A 14,535-nucleotide genomic window follows, 5' to 3' on the forward strand; every position below is an offset into this window, starting at 1 on the left:
GAGAGGCGTCTGCGCAGCGGCGTAAAGTTTGACCCGATTTTCCCCGCTGCCTTGGCACGCCCCACGCCCTCGCCGGCTAAAACCAGGTTGCGGGCCCTTAGAGGCCCCCAGTTTGCATAGAGCAAGACCGGCTGAGACCCTTAGTGGTCTGCCGCGGGGGTTGCTGGGATTTGTAGTTTTCCAAAGTACCAAACAGTCTTCTTTTTCTTTTCTTCCTCTGGACTTTCACCTCTGCGGAACCCAGCGAGGCTTTTCCGGTACAAAACAGCGAAGTAGGTGACTCTACCTAGCCATTCCCTAGTTTCTCACGCCGACCTTCTTAAGCATTCTCTCACCAGAATGTCTTCAGTTAAAAATTGGATAAGCCTGGCCATCGTAGCAACCTATTCGCACCTTTCCAAGGCCCTGTGAAAACCTTGGCTGAACCCTTGACAGATAGGTTACCAACTTTCCAGGCTGGAAAGAAAAGGACCAAATACTAAGCACTTCTTATGCTAATCGTTATACAAATGCTGTTTTTCCGTGTAATCCTCATAACAAGTGATAGGAAAGGAAGGCTCAGAGAGGTTATGTAACTCTTAATCTGATCTCAATAGGGAATAGTCGGGAAGCCAAGATTGGAATAGGTCTGGTTGGTTTAAGTCTACTTCAGTCCCACGAGAGCTGAGAGGTTTTTTGTTGTTGTTGTACTCTCAGCACCAAAAACAGAGCCTGGCACTTAGTATACTTTCAACATTTCTTCACTCAACAGCTTTTTTTCTTTTTCTTTTTCTTTTTCTTTTTTTTTAGGGCCTCACCTTTGGCATATGGAAGTTGCCAGGCTAGGGGTCAAATCAGAGCTGCAGCTGCCGGCCTACCTCACAGCCACTTGGGATCCCAGCCACATTTTCGACCTACACCAGGGCTCAGGGCAATGCCAGATCCTTAACCCACTGAGCGAGGCCAGGGATCAATTCTGCATCCTCATGGATACTAGTTGAGTTCCTTACCCTAGGCTGAGCCACACAGGAACTCCCACTCAACAGCTATTAATTGAACACTTAACTAAATGCCAAGTACAGTTATGCTTGGGGTATTCAGCAGGCAAAACAAAGATCCCTATCCTCTAACTGTAGCTATATTCTAGTAAAGGAGACAGTAAATAATAACTATAGTAAATAACCGTAGAGTATATTAGAAAGTGGTAGGTGCTGGGGAAAAAAAAAAAAAAAAGCCGAGTAAGGGAGTTCTAGCAATGCATATTTAAGAATCAATAAAGAGGTGGATGAGGAGTTCCCATCATGGCTCAGTGGTTAACGAATCCAACTAGGAACATGATGTTGCAGGTTCAATCCCTGGCCTTGCTCAGTGGGTTAAAGATGCGGCATTGCCGTGAGCTGTGATGTAGGTTGCAGATGGGGCTCGGATCCTGTGTTGCTGTGGCTGTGGTGTAGGCCAGCAGCTATAGCTCCAATTAGACTCCTAGCCTGGGAACCTCCACATGCCGTGGGAGCCAGCCCTGGAAAAAGGCAAAAAGACAAAAAAAAAAAAAAAAAAAAAAAAAGAGAGAGAGAGAGAGGTGGATGAGTTAGCCGTGCAGTTACTTGGGGAAAATTATAGATGAGCTGTTGAAGAGGCCCTAAGATTAAAGCGTGTCTAGAATCTTTGGGAAATGGCAAAGTGTAATTGGATCAAGGGGAGAGAAGTAGGAGAGAAGATGAAAGAAAAGAACGTCAATTTTTACTTTTGATATAACGAGAATTATTGCAGGGTTTTGAGCAGAGAAGTAATGTGATCTAACTCGTTTTAGATCCAACTACTGTATAAAACTGTAGGAGGTGGGGTTCCCACTGGGATCTGGCCTCATCTCTGCAGCACCAGGACAGCAGGTTCAATCCCCAGCCAGGCACAGTGGGTTAAAGGATCCAGCATTGCTGCAGCTGTGGCAGTATAGGGTTCAACTGTGGCTGCAATCTGATCCCTAGCCTGGGAACTCCATATCTCTTGGGGCCACCAAAAAAGAAAAAAAAAATTAAAAAGACTATAGGAGGCAATAATTGCAGCTGAAAAGTGTTAGGAGACAGTTATGTAATCCAATAGTAGCAGGTCTCAGTAAATATTTGTTCAAGTAACCCTGGACTGGATCCTTTTGATCTAAAGTGTATTTTGCCAACATTTGGCTAAACTTTATTGAGATCTCTAGGTGAAATTCTCTATTATTCTTCCAGCTATTATGCACATATGAAACTGTTTCAGGGAGTTCCTGTCGTGGCACAGTGGTTAACAAATCCGACTAGGAACCATGAGGTTTCGGGTTTGATCCCTGCCCTTGCTCAGTGGGTTAAGGATCCAGCATTGCCGTGAGCTGTGGTGTAGGTCACAGACGTGGCTCGGCGTAGGCTGGCAGCTACAGCTCGGATTGGACCCCTAGCCTAGGAACCTCCATATGCTGCGAGAGCGGCCCAGGAAATGGCAAAAACAAACGAACAAAAAACAAAAAGAAATTGTTTCAAGTAAGATTAATTTTTAAAAGTTTGTTGCAGAGGAGTTCCTGTTGTGGCTCAGTGGTTAACGAACCGGACTAGGATCCATGAGGACATGGGTTGGATCCCTGGCCTTACTCAGTGGGTTAAGGATCCGGTGTTGCCGTGAGCTGTGGTGTAGGTTGCAGACATGGCTCTGATCTGACATGGCCGTTGCTGTGGCTGTGGCTGTGGCGTGGGCTGGCAGCTACAGCTCCAATTCGACCCCTCGCCTGGGAACCTCCATATGCTGCGGGTGTGGCCCTAAAAAGACAAAAGACAAAAAAAGTTCGCTGCAGAATGGTGCCCAAAAGCATATATTTCTTTATTCAGTCAATAAATATTATATGGTACCTATAATGTTAATGAGATAGATATGATCTCTGACTTGTGGGGCTTACAATCTGATAACGAACATATAATTAATTGCAAAGTACGATTAATAGTAAAAGGGATAAAGGGGCATGGTGAGTAAGAAAAGCGGAGTAGAAGAGGCCTACTTTAGGTTGGCAATGTAGTGGAGGTATTGTGTGTAGACTCTGGCAGCGTATGGCTAGAGTTCAAGTCGAGGCTCTATTACTCCCTGTGTGATTTTGGCAAAGTTATTAATCCTTTCTGTGCTTCAGTTTTCTCAATTCCATGTGGAGAAAATAACAGTGCCTGCCTCGTATGGAGATGATAAGAATATTTACTTTCTAGGCTTGTACTGAGGGTTTTTTGTTTATTTGTTTGGAAGGTTTTATTCTTTATTTTTTGGCCACAGCCTTCAGAAGTTTCCACGCCAGGGATCAAATCCAGGCTACAGCAGTGTCAATGCCAGATCCTTTAACCACTAGGCCACCAGGGAAATCCTCATACAGTTAATATATGGAAAGTGTTTAAAATAATGTCATGTACAGTGGGTACAATGTGAGTGTTAGCACTGAATACTGGGTGAGCAGAAAAGACCTTTCTGAAGAGGTAACATTTAAGACTTTAAGGGGGAAAAAGAGGGATAATATACTCAGGGTTTTTTTGTTTTGTTTTTTTTTTGTTTTGTTTTGGTTTTTTGAGGAAAAAAGCCCCAAATGAGGAAAAGAGTTATTCTTGTTTGATTTTTTTTTTTTTTTTACGGTCCTTTTGAAAAGCTGACAATTCACTTTTCATGTTTGAACTTCAGCAACTGGGATTTCATCCTACTCAAGATTCCTACTCAGGGGAGTTCTCGTTGTGGCTCAGCGGGTAAAGAATCCAACTAGTATCCATGAGGATGTGGTTCCATCCCTGGCCTCCATCACTGGGTTGGGGATCCAGCATTACTGCAAGCTTCGGTGTAGGTCACGGATGCGGCTCAGATCTGGTGTTGCCGTGGCTGTGGCGTAGGCCTGCGGCTGCAGCTCCTCAACCCCTAGCCTGGGAACATCCATCTGTGTGCAGCCCTAAACAGACCAAAAAATACATATATATATATATATATACCAACTCAGAATTGGAAAGGAAGACAAATAGGGAGATGGATGTGAATGTTTTTTACACAAGATCAAGTGCTTGAAAGGAAGGTGTCACCAGCATCTTCACTTCCCTTGCTGATAAGTTAGTAAACTGGTAGGTAGTGAAAGCAGATGGTACCCGCTTCCAGTGAAAACAGGGGGCAGTCCTCATATTTCCAAACTGTCTGAACTTAAGAAGCTCCCTGCTGCAGACCCACCTCATTCAATGAAGCTCCCTCTTGATATTGCCAGTGTTGGGTGTGTTCTTAAAAGGGTTGATAGACACATTGGGTGGTTTGTTACAGGGACAGAGTACAGAGCTCGCTGACTGGAACATGTTCTTAGTCTTCCTTGCACAAAACGAGATTCTGGGCTCCCCGTTCTGCCATTTATGCAGGTTAGTCATTTTAACTTCTCTGGGCCATGATTTCCAGTTTAAAAAATAGATCTCAGAGTTCCCATCGTGGTGCAGCAGAAACGAATCCAACTAGGAACCATGGGGTTGCAGGTTCGGTCCCTGGCTTCACTTAGTGGGTTGAGGATCTGGCATTGCCTCGAGCTGTGGTGTAGGCTGCAGATGTGGCTCGGATCCTGCGTTGCTGTGGCTCTGGTGTAGGCTTGTGGCTACAGCTCCGATTCGACCCCTAGCCTGGGAACTTCCATATGCCACAGGTGCAGCCCTAAAAAGCAAAAAAATAAAAAAATTTTTTAAATTTAAAAATACTAAAAATAAATCTCAGAAGTTCTTTCCCACACTTTCTGAAATGTGCTTTCTAGTCTAAGAGTATGTCCCACAGTGAAAACTTGCTGCTCTGTTGCCCGCAAACCTGCTCCAGTGTTTCTTGTTTATGGGCACCTCCAGCGTGGCTCTACGAAACGGATCTAGCCTAAAGACAGAGGGGACGTCAAAGCATTCTGCAGGGTTTTTGTTTGGTTTTCATTTTTGGCCGCCCCGAAGCACATGGAGCGCCTCAGCCAGGGATCAGATCCAAGCCGTTGTCTCAAACTAAGCCGAAGCTGCTGCAACGCCAGAGCCTTAACCCCCTGTGCCCGGCTGGGGATGGAACTCTTGTCCTAGCGCTCCCAAGATGATGCCAATCCCGTTGCACCACAGCGGGAGCTCCACATTATGCAGTTTTGAGTAAAAATCTCCATCTAGGTGCACAGGGACATATTGCAGAGCCAACCTGGCCTTAGTTTTCCTTCCTGAAGGAAAGCAAGAAACTTCTCTTTGGCAGACAGCCAATGGAGATTTTTTTCTTTTAATAGAACTCTCAAAGACTCCAGGTGTTTTGAATAGGATGTTTGTGCAGTGAGGAGAGCTGCAGACTGTGAATTCCATTTTATCAATAAATTTTTGTTATGGTTTCAAGTAGCTAAAAGATTTACCAAGTTGGCCTTTCGCCTGTTCTATCACATCCTCCCAACTGCTCCCTCTTTGCTGTTGTTGCTTTTTAGGGCCACACCCAAGGCATATGGGGGTTCCCAGGCCAGGGGTGGAATATGGGAGCTGTAGCTGCTGGCCTATACCACAGCCGTAGCAACTCCAGATCCGAGCCGCATCTGTGACCTACACCACAGCTCCCAGCAACGCCAGATCCTTAACCCACTGAGTGAGGCCAAGGATCAAACCTGCGTTGTCATAGATGCTAAGTCAGACTTGATTCCCCTGAGCCACGACAGGAACTCCTCAACTGCTCCCTCTTTGAGGTACGTAAATACTATTCCCATTCTAGAGATGAGGAACCTGGAGCACTGAGAGGGTAACGAACTTGCCAAATGTCAAGGTGAGATGGTGAGGGTTAGAGCCCGAGTGTGAACCCAAGTATGTCTGTCTGCTTCCCACTCTGCTGCCACATGCTCAGTACATCAGGAGCTCCCGTGGTTTCTTTCCTTAGCCGCTTCCTCCATTTCCCAGGATACATCTGGCTTCAGCCCTTCTAAGGGATTTCGAGGTTCGGTGAAACATAGACAGTGGTGAGCCACCTCTTCATTTTCAGGAAAGCCACAGGGAGCGAATGATTATAAGGAGAGCAGCAGCAATGCAGATGAACCCATCTAACTCAGAACTGGTGTCTAGAGTTTCTTTACATTTTACAGAGGACAGCTCTGTGCCAGCCACTGGGCACTAAGCACTTTATATTCATTAACTCATGTATTCCCCACCATAACCTCGTGACAGAAATCTTATTAGCTCCATTTTACTGACAGGCTGACACTGGGGTCCAGGGAAAAGTAACTTCCCCAAGAATACCCTCTTTGGGAGTTCCCCTCATGGCTCAGTGGTAACAAATCTTAGTATCCATAAGCAGCAAGTGTGGCCCTAAAAATCCAAAAAAAAAAAAAAAAAGAGAATTTTTTTTTTTTTTGCTTTTTAGGGCCACACAGCAGACATATGGAGGTTCCCAGGCTAGGGGTCAAATTGGAGCTACAGCTGCCAGCCTGCACCACAGTCCCAGCAAGGCAGGATCTGAGCCATGTCTACCACCTACACCACACAGCACACAGCAATGCTGGATCCTTAACCCACCGAGTGAGGCCAGGAATGGAACTCAAAACTCATGGTTCCTAGTTGGATTCGTTTCCCTTAAGCCACGACAGGAACTCTGAGAATACTCTCTTTGATGAACTTTTTATTCCTTGGCCTTTTTACAAATGTACCTAGTTATTTTTTCTGTTTAATTCCCCTCTCCTTCTCTCTCTCCTTAGATTGTAAACTCCAGGAGGCCAAGGGCCACCTTTGCCTGGTTCAACATACTGCCTGCCATGGTTACAAACGTTAATTATAGAATGAGAGAGCTGTTTACGGCGCCAAAGCTTGAACTGGCCGAAAGATTAAGCAGGGAGAAAGCACCCTCAACTCTCCCTTTCCTTTCAGAAACCATTGCGCACAAGCGCAGGAACTGAAAATATCCCAGCTCCTTTAAGACAGCCCAGCTGCCTAAAGGGATTTGGGTCACCTAAATGGATGCCCAACCGCTGGCGTTTTGCTTGTAAGTCGTTTCCAAGCAGCTCTGGCTTATTTTCTCCGCCAGGGAGGTAGGGCCCCAGGGATGACCCGGCCAGTTCTGCCTGGGAGAATACGCGGCCAGGTTGACACCCCGGCCGGCAAGGATTCCTCGCGCCGCCTTCCTGGGGCTTATCTTGGGGACCCAGCCCTGGGGGCGGGGAGGAGGGGAGCGGTTGGCAGCTGCTCTCTTCCGGGGTCCGGGGGAGGGGCAAAGGTCTTAGACCCGCCCCCATTGGGGCGGAGCCACGGCCCAGGACCTGCCTAAGCCGCGGCAGGTAAGGCGCTCCGGATCTGGGGGTTGGGGGGCGTCTCTGTGACCTAGGTTTGAAGCGATCCAGGGTGGGGACGGGGGGAGGCGCGTCTCATCCTTTAGGGGAGTGGAGCTGGCCCGGGTGGAAAGCGCTGGGAGACCTTCTTCAGTTCTGGCCCAGCCCACAGTGACGGAAAGGAACCAACCAGCCTGTTCTCTCTTGACCCTGTCTCTTCCTACCCCGTATCGCTGCCACGCGGGGATGGGCATGGGGGATGGGACTGGCAGGGACGGCCTCTAAGAAGTTTATCCTACTGAGCTTTGGGCTTTGGGGACAGCAGTCAGTAACTTAGGCTTCAGGTTTAGGCTGAAGGTTGATTTATCCGTTCATCTCTCAGGAACCTAATGCATTTTCTTTCTTCACTCACTCATCCCTCACTCTATGCCGGGCCCATTGGTAGGTTCTCTGCATGAATCTGAGAGGCCCAGCTCTCTTGGATTTAGTCTAGTGGAACTTAGTCTGGAATCTAGTCTAGAGATTTTAAATAGATGATTAGATTCAGAATGATCCCTGCAATACCTATAGCTTAATAGATACTTTCAGATGGAGAAAAAAGTAACTTGAAGATGTATTTAAGTGGAAAGCAACAAATCTAGGAAGGTTTTACTTTACTGAGAAGGAGACTTTTGAATTGGGCTTTGGAGGTTGAGTAGAAGTTTCCTAGTTGACAAAAGGGAAGGGACATTTCAGGTAAGGGAAGCAGCACAGGATGCAAGTTATAAAAGGGCCTGCCATTTTAGAGAAACACATACGATAAGAACAACTCAATATAGCAAGAAATTGTAGAAGTGAGTTCCTGAAAAGAAGATTAAGATCAGAAGGCTCTAAATGCTATGCTAAGGAGTTCCCATTGTGGCGCAGCGGAAATGAATCTGACTAGTATCCATGAGGGTGTGGGTTCGATCCCTGGCCTTGCTCAGTGGTTCGGGGATCTGGTGTTGCCATGAGTTGTGGTGTAGACTGGCAGCTGCAGCTCTGATTCCACCACTAGCCTGGGAACTTCCACATGCCATGGGTGCAGACCTAAAAAGACCAAAAAAAAAAAGAAAAAAAAGTTACGCTGAGGCCAGGATATTTCCTAGAGTTTTATCTTTTGATATGCATAAGTACCTGATGATCTCTGAAAAAAAAAAATTTATTTTGGCCACACCAGTGGCATGTGGAAATTCCCAGACCAGGGATCTAACTGTTGCCACAGCAGTGACTAGAGCCACAACAAGATAATGCCAGATCCTTAACCCGTTAGGCCACCAGGGAACTCCTGAAAATTATTTTGATATATACCCCTTCCCCATGAAAACCACAGACACATAAAACTTTAGGCAAAAAACATTTCTATAATTGGATTAAGAAAGTTATGTTAGGAGTTCCCTTGTGATGCAGTGGGTTGAGGATCTGACATTGTCACTGCAACACCCCCAAGTCCCCTCTGTGGCTCCGGTTTGATCCCTGGTGCAGGAGCTTCCACAGGCCATGGGCACAGCCAAAAAAAATATAAAGTTTTATTACCGTTGCCTCCCAAATATAAGTTTATATCAAAAGATTGGTAACATGTATTCCAATTATTCAGGCTCTAGAAATTGGAACATCAACAGGAAAAAATTTTAAAGAAGGAAGTAACCTGATTTGCTTTGTGTTTTGGGTGGGAGATAGTCATAAATGTCTAAAAAAGTGCCTTTCTTTCTTAGGCATAGGACACCATGAAGCAGCTGCCAGTCTTGGAGCCTGGAGACAAGCCCAGGAAGGCAACATGGTCTGTAAGGAAGGATTCAGACAGAGAAGCACATGAGTTTTGGTTTCATTTATAAGTAGTTTACCAACATGTTGGATCGTCTATGAAAAAGGGTAGAGATGAAACTGTCTGTGATTTCTGGCAATTAGACTCAGCCTGTCTGAGAAGGTCTTCAGAGGAAAGGTAGTGGAGCAACAGTTATCACAGAGCAGATGTTGATTTTATTAAAATCCATTTACCAGGAAGAGTAAGGCACTGACCGTCTGGCATCCTCAGCCCCAACACCATGTCTTCCCCCACGCTGTGACTCACTTTTAAGATTTTCAGGGAATTGAGGGAGTTCCCATTGTGGTACAGCGGAGACAAATCTGACTAGGAACCATGAGGTCGCAGATTCAATCCCTGGCCTCGCTCAGTGGGTTAAGGAGCCGGCATTGCCGTGAGCTGTGGTGTGGGTCGCAGACGCAGCTCGGATCCTGTGTTGCTGTGGCTGTGACGTAGGCTGGCAGCTGTAGCTCTGAATCAACCCCTAGTCTGGGAACCTCCATATGCTGCGGGTGCAGCCCTAAAAAGCAAAAAAAAAAAAAAAAAAAAGAAAAGGAAAAAGATTTTCAGGGAATTGGATTTGGATTAAACTGGCTTGACTATGTTTTGACTGTGTGTTTAGCCAATCCTTCATTCAGCAGGTAACCCTGGCCTGGCAGGGGCAGCTGCTGTGTAGGTGCTGAAGGTATAAAGGTGAAGAGTTGGGGGGGGTGCTTCAGACTAAGGTGGTGATGGTGATGAAGAGTGATCAGTGCTGAAGCAGGGCTCACAGAAGGCCCTAGCGAGGAGGCAGTGCTTAATCCACTGCCCCACCAGGAAACTCCTAAGGACTCTGGGCTTTATCCTAAGACCAGTGGAGAGGCACAAAAGGGTTTCCAACCAGAGAATGCTCAGATCAGATTGATGGTGGGGAGAGAGCAAGAGTGGACGCAGAGAAGCCAGGGCAAAGGCTCTCCTCCAGTTCCCAGGCTAGAGGTGGAATTGGAGCTGTACCTGCCGGCCTATGCCACAGCCACAGCAACACCATATCCAAGCTGCAACTCTGACTTACACTGCAGCTTGCAGTGCTGTGTCCTTAACCCACTGAGCAAGGCCAGGGACCAAACCTGCATCCTCATGGACACTATATCAGGTTCTTAACCTGCTGAGCCACTATGGGAGCTCCTAGTTCACCTTTCTAAACCTTGGATCCTCCGTTGGAAAACTCAGATGATGATGATAATAGTACTGTCCTCAAAGGGACTTTGTGTAGGTGGAACCAGGGTTGTAGCAAAGTCAGCAGCAGGCATGGTACATTGTCAGTAATTTTTCGGGTGGAAATGGAATATAGGAATCTGACCATCAGAAGAAAGATCTGGGAGTTCCCGTCTTGGCACAGCGGAAACGTATCCTAGTAGGAACCATGAGGTTGCGGGTTAGATCCCTGGCCTCGCTCAGTGGGTTAAGGATCCAGCATTGCTGTGAGCTGTGGTGTAGGCCAACAGCTACAGCTCCAATTAGACCCGTAGCCTGGGAACCTCCATATGCTGTGGGTGTGGCCCTAAAAAGACAAAAGACAAAAAAAAAAAAAAAAAAAAGGAAGAAGAAAGACCTGGAAAAGAAATAGAGCTTCATCAGATTGACTGATGAATATGTAAATGGGTGGTAATTGAAGCCACCAGTACATGTAAAATTGATCAGGTAAGCAAATCTAGACTGAGGAGAAAATAATCCATGAGGGATGGAAGAAAGCTGGAGGGAAAGGAGCTGGAGAAGGAAACAGTGCAGCCAAACAGGTGGTAGAGAACAGCAAGGGAGGGGTGTGGGGAAGCCAGGTTAGGAGAGAGGTATGAGACAAGGGAGGAGCCGCGAGCACCAGATGCCGGAGGTCAAATAAGACTGGGCCTTAAAAAAAAAAAAAAAAAAAAAGAGGAAAGACTGGGCCTGACAAACAGCTATGGAATTTTCTTTTCCAACCAGGAGACTTGAAGTATGCTCTCCTAATCAGCATTCATAGTATCTTCAGAGAGCAGAATAAATAGCTCTGGTTTTTAATTTTTCAAAGTCCTAGCTTTGGACTTCATGAGTAGTCTGGAAAAACTGTTAAAAATCAATAAGTTATATACTTTTCGGGGTTCCTGTTATGGCTCAGTGGTGACAAACAGGACTAGGATCCATGAAGATCCCGGTTTGATCCCTGACCTTGCTCAGTGGGTTAAGGATCCAGTGTTGCCGTCTGCTGCTGCATAGGCTGTGGGTGTAGCTCAGATCTGGCCTGGCATTGCTCTGGCTGTGTTATAGGCCGGCATCTACAGCTGCAATCAAACCCCTAGCCTGGGAACTTCCATATGCCACTGTGCAGCGCTAAAAAGACAAAACTGATTGATCAAAAGTCACACATTGAGGAGTTCCCATCTTGGCCCAGTGGAAAAGAATCCAATTAGGAACCATGAGGTTGCAGGTTCAATCCTTGACCTTGCTCAGTGGGTTAAGGATCCGGCATTGCCATGAGCTGTGGTGTAGGTCGCAGACTCGGCTCGGATCTGGCGTTGCTGTGGCTCTGGTGTAGGGCAGCAGCAACAGCTCTGATTCCACCCCTAGCCTGGGAACTTCCATATGCCGTGGGTACAGCCCTAAAAAGACAAAAGACAAAAAAAAAAAAAAGTCATACATTGAGAAAGGACCTGAACTGGGACTTGAACCAGGTCTGTCTGAATTTGAGAACTGATCTGGAGTTCCCGTCATGGCTCAGAGGTTAACAAATCCGACTAGGAACCATGAGGTTACGGGTTCTATCCCTGGCCTTGCTCAGTGGGTCAAGGATCTGGCATTGCCATGAGCTGTGGTGTAGGTTGCAGATGCGGCTCGGATCCTGCGTTGCTGTGGCTCTGGCGTAGGCTGGTGGCTATGGCTCCAATTAGACCCCTAGCCTGGGAGCCTCCATATGCCACGGGAGCGGCCCAGGAAATGGCAAAAAGACAAAAACAAACAAAAAAACTGCTCATAACTACCATACTGTGTCAGGACACACCATTGACCATTTCTGGGTATCAGTTTCCCTCTCTATCAAATGGGGACAAGCAGTGGCCCAGGGCATCCCCACTAGGCTAATGTGAGATGAAAGTAGTGACAAAATTGAAAAGTCAAAGGTTATGTGCAAAGGGAGAGTACTGTTATTAATCAGAGAAATGATGCTTTGCTGCATATGGTTTAAATTGTGCCTGGATTTCCCGTTGTGGCTCAGTGGGTTATGCACCTGACTAGTATCCATGAGAATGTGGATTTGATCCCTGGCCTTGCTCAGTGGGTTAAGGATCTGGCATTGCCGTGACCTGTGGTGTGGGATGAAGATGCAGCTTGGATCTGGTGTTGCTGTGGCTGTGGCCAGCTGCCGTAGCTCCGATTTGACCCCTAGCCTGGGAACTTCCATATGCCGCAGATGCAGTCCTAAAAAAAAAGAAAAGAAAAAGTTTCTGTGTACATATAAGACTCTTCACTCTGGTTAACTGTTCCATGAGGAATGGAAGAACACGCTGCTGCATTTATTCTCTGCTCAGGCCTCCTGAACACGTCTTCCCTCCGGCAGGTACACCTTGACCCCGACTGGAGACAGCCCCTGTGCTCGGGTTGGCCACAGCTGCTCATATTTACCCCCTGTTGGTGACTCCAAGAGAGGGAAGGTCTTCATTGTTGGGGGAGCAAATCCAAACAGGAGCTTCTCAGATGTGCACACGATGGATCTGGGTAAGACCAGCAGCTGCTGAACACGTGCCCAGTGGCCAGACAACAGGGCTTTGTGCTCCTGGCCATGACCATTCATCCCTTTCCTAAGAGTCCCAGTTCAGACCAGACAGCAGGGTTTTCCTCTAAGAAAATGAATATCATGGATGGGGTTCCCGTCGTGGCTCAGTGGTTAACGAAGCCACCTAGGAACCATGAGGTTGCAGGTTCGATCCCTGGCCTTGCTCAGTGGGTTAAGGATCCAGCGCTGGCGTGAGCTGTGGTATCCGTCGCAAATGCAGCTCAGATCTGGCATTGCTGTGGCTCTGGCGTAGGCTGGCAGCTACAACTCCGATTCAACCCCTGGCCTGGGAACCTCCATATGCCGAGGGAGCAGCCCAAGAAATGGCAAAAGAAAATGAATATCACGGAGAGGTCCCACAGGTCTCAGCAGTCTCCAAGAACACATTCACCAAACCAAGACCTCCTTGTTTGGGGGGAAAGTCCATATGGAGCCAGCCATGCATTCATCATTCTCTGGGAGACATTGGTGCTTCCGCCTCTTTCATTCACACATCCAATTAATCACCAAATGCTAAATATCTCTTATTTTCGAGATATTTCTGTCTGTCCATTTCTTCTGCTACTGTGATAGTCTAAGCTTCATTATCTTTCAGCTCGACAATTACAACAGCCTCCTCACTGGTCTGCTGGCTTCCTGGTTTACCCCTGTACAGTGCGTTTTCCACAACTTAGCCCAGGAGTATCTTCTGAAATATCAGTCTGACTGTGTCACTCCCCAAGTTCAAGCTTTCCCCAGCTTCATTTCTTGCCTGTCGCAAACCCACATTTGCTACACTGCATATCCTTCAGTTCCTTGAACTCTTGGGTCTCTGAACCTTTGCATGTATCGTTCCCTTTGCTTGGAAGGCTCTGCCCTTTCCTTATCATCTGGCTACTGTTCATCTGTCACATCCTAGGGTAAATGTCACTTGCATCAGTGAACCTTGCTCTGATACATTGGGACTGTTTTAGGCACTCCACTGTGAAGGAGAAACTCTTGTTTTCCTTCTCTGCTTCTTTTTTTTTTTTCTTTTTTGTCTTTTTAGGGCCGCACTTGCAGCATATGGAGGTTCCCAGGTAGGGGTCAAATGGGAGCTACAGCTGCCAGCCTATACCACAGCCACAGCAATGAGGGATCTGAGCCACTACACCAATGCCAGATCCTTAACCTGCTGAGCGAGGCCAGGGATCGAACCCGCAACCTCGTGGTTCCTAGTTGGATTCATTTCCGATGCGCCACACTGGGAACTCCTCCTTCTCTACTTCTGTGCCTCCTCTCAATGCTGGTCTTTGGTACTTCCCTTCTGACTGACACATGGGTGGGGATTTTTCCCCACAACAAATGACTCCACCACACCAACTCATGTTCTACAATTCGGTTCTGACAAGACCTATCAGGAGTCAGCATCAGGTGCCACAGGTGCCTCAGGCGAGACAATCGCTGCTCCCCCTCAGATGCCCATCGCAAGTCCGCTTATGCTTCTTGCCCACCAGCTATAAGGGGGGGGGTGTTACCATGACACCCTCCTCAAGGTCCGTTAACCTGCTTGAGTGGCTCACCAGAGCTCAGGAGAACAGCCAGATAGAAGAGATGCACAGGGCAAGGGAAAGAGGCACCTCTGTGCCCCGTCCAGGTGCTCCCCTGCTCCCTTTTTTTAAGGCCCAACCTGCAGCCTATGGACGTTCCCGGGGCACGGGTCAAATT

The 14,535-nt window shown here is 47.3% G+C and overlaps 1 protein-coding gene across 7 annotated transcripts in view; it reads left to right on the top strand.

The window, feature by feature from the left end:
- The first annotated feature begins 2 nt into the window (after window positions 1-2).
- RABEPK (Rab9 effector protein with kelch motifs) overlaps window positions 3-14,535 on the top strand; it is a 30,911-nt gene continuing 16,378 nt past the window's right edge. Inside the window, exons 1-5 of one of the 7 annotated variants that reach the window (XM_085011474.1) lie at window positions 14-272; window positions 4,276-4,367; window positions 6,849-6,963; window positions 8,980-9,044; window positions 12,634-12,791. In XM_085011474.1, coding sequence (XP_084867600.1) covers window positions 8,992-9,044; window positions 12,634-12,791 — 211 coding nt within the window. In that variant the 5' untranslated portion in view covers window positions 14-272; window positions 4,276-4,367; window positions 6,849-6,963; window positions 8,980-8,991. 7 annotated transcript variants of the gene reach the window in all.

This window comes from Sus scrofa, chromosome 1 (assembly GCF_054392235.1).
Source record: "Sus scrofa isolate SSC_HxYL_T2T_F1_AM1 chromosome 1, Sscrofa_HxYL_maternal_Yorkshire_Landrace_v2.0, whole genome shotgun sequence".
Lineage (NCBI taxonomy): Eukaryota > Metazoa > Chordata > Mammalia > Artiodactyla > Suidae > Sus > Sus scrofa.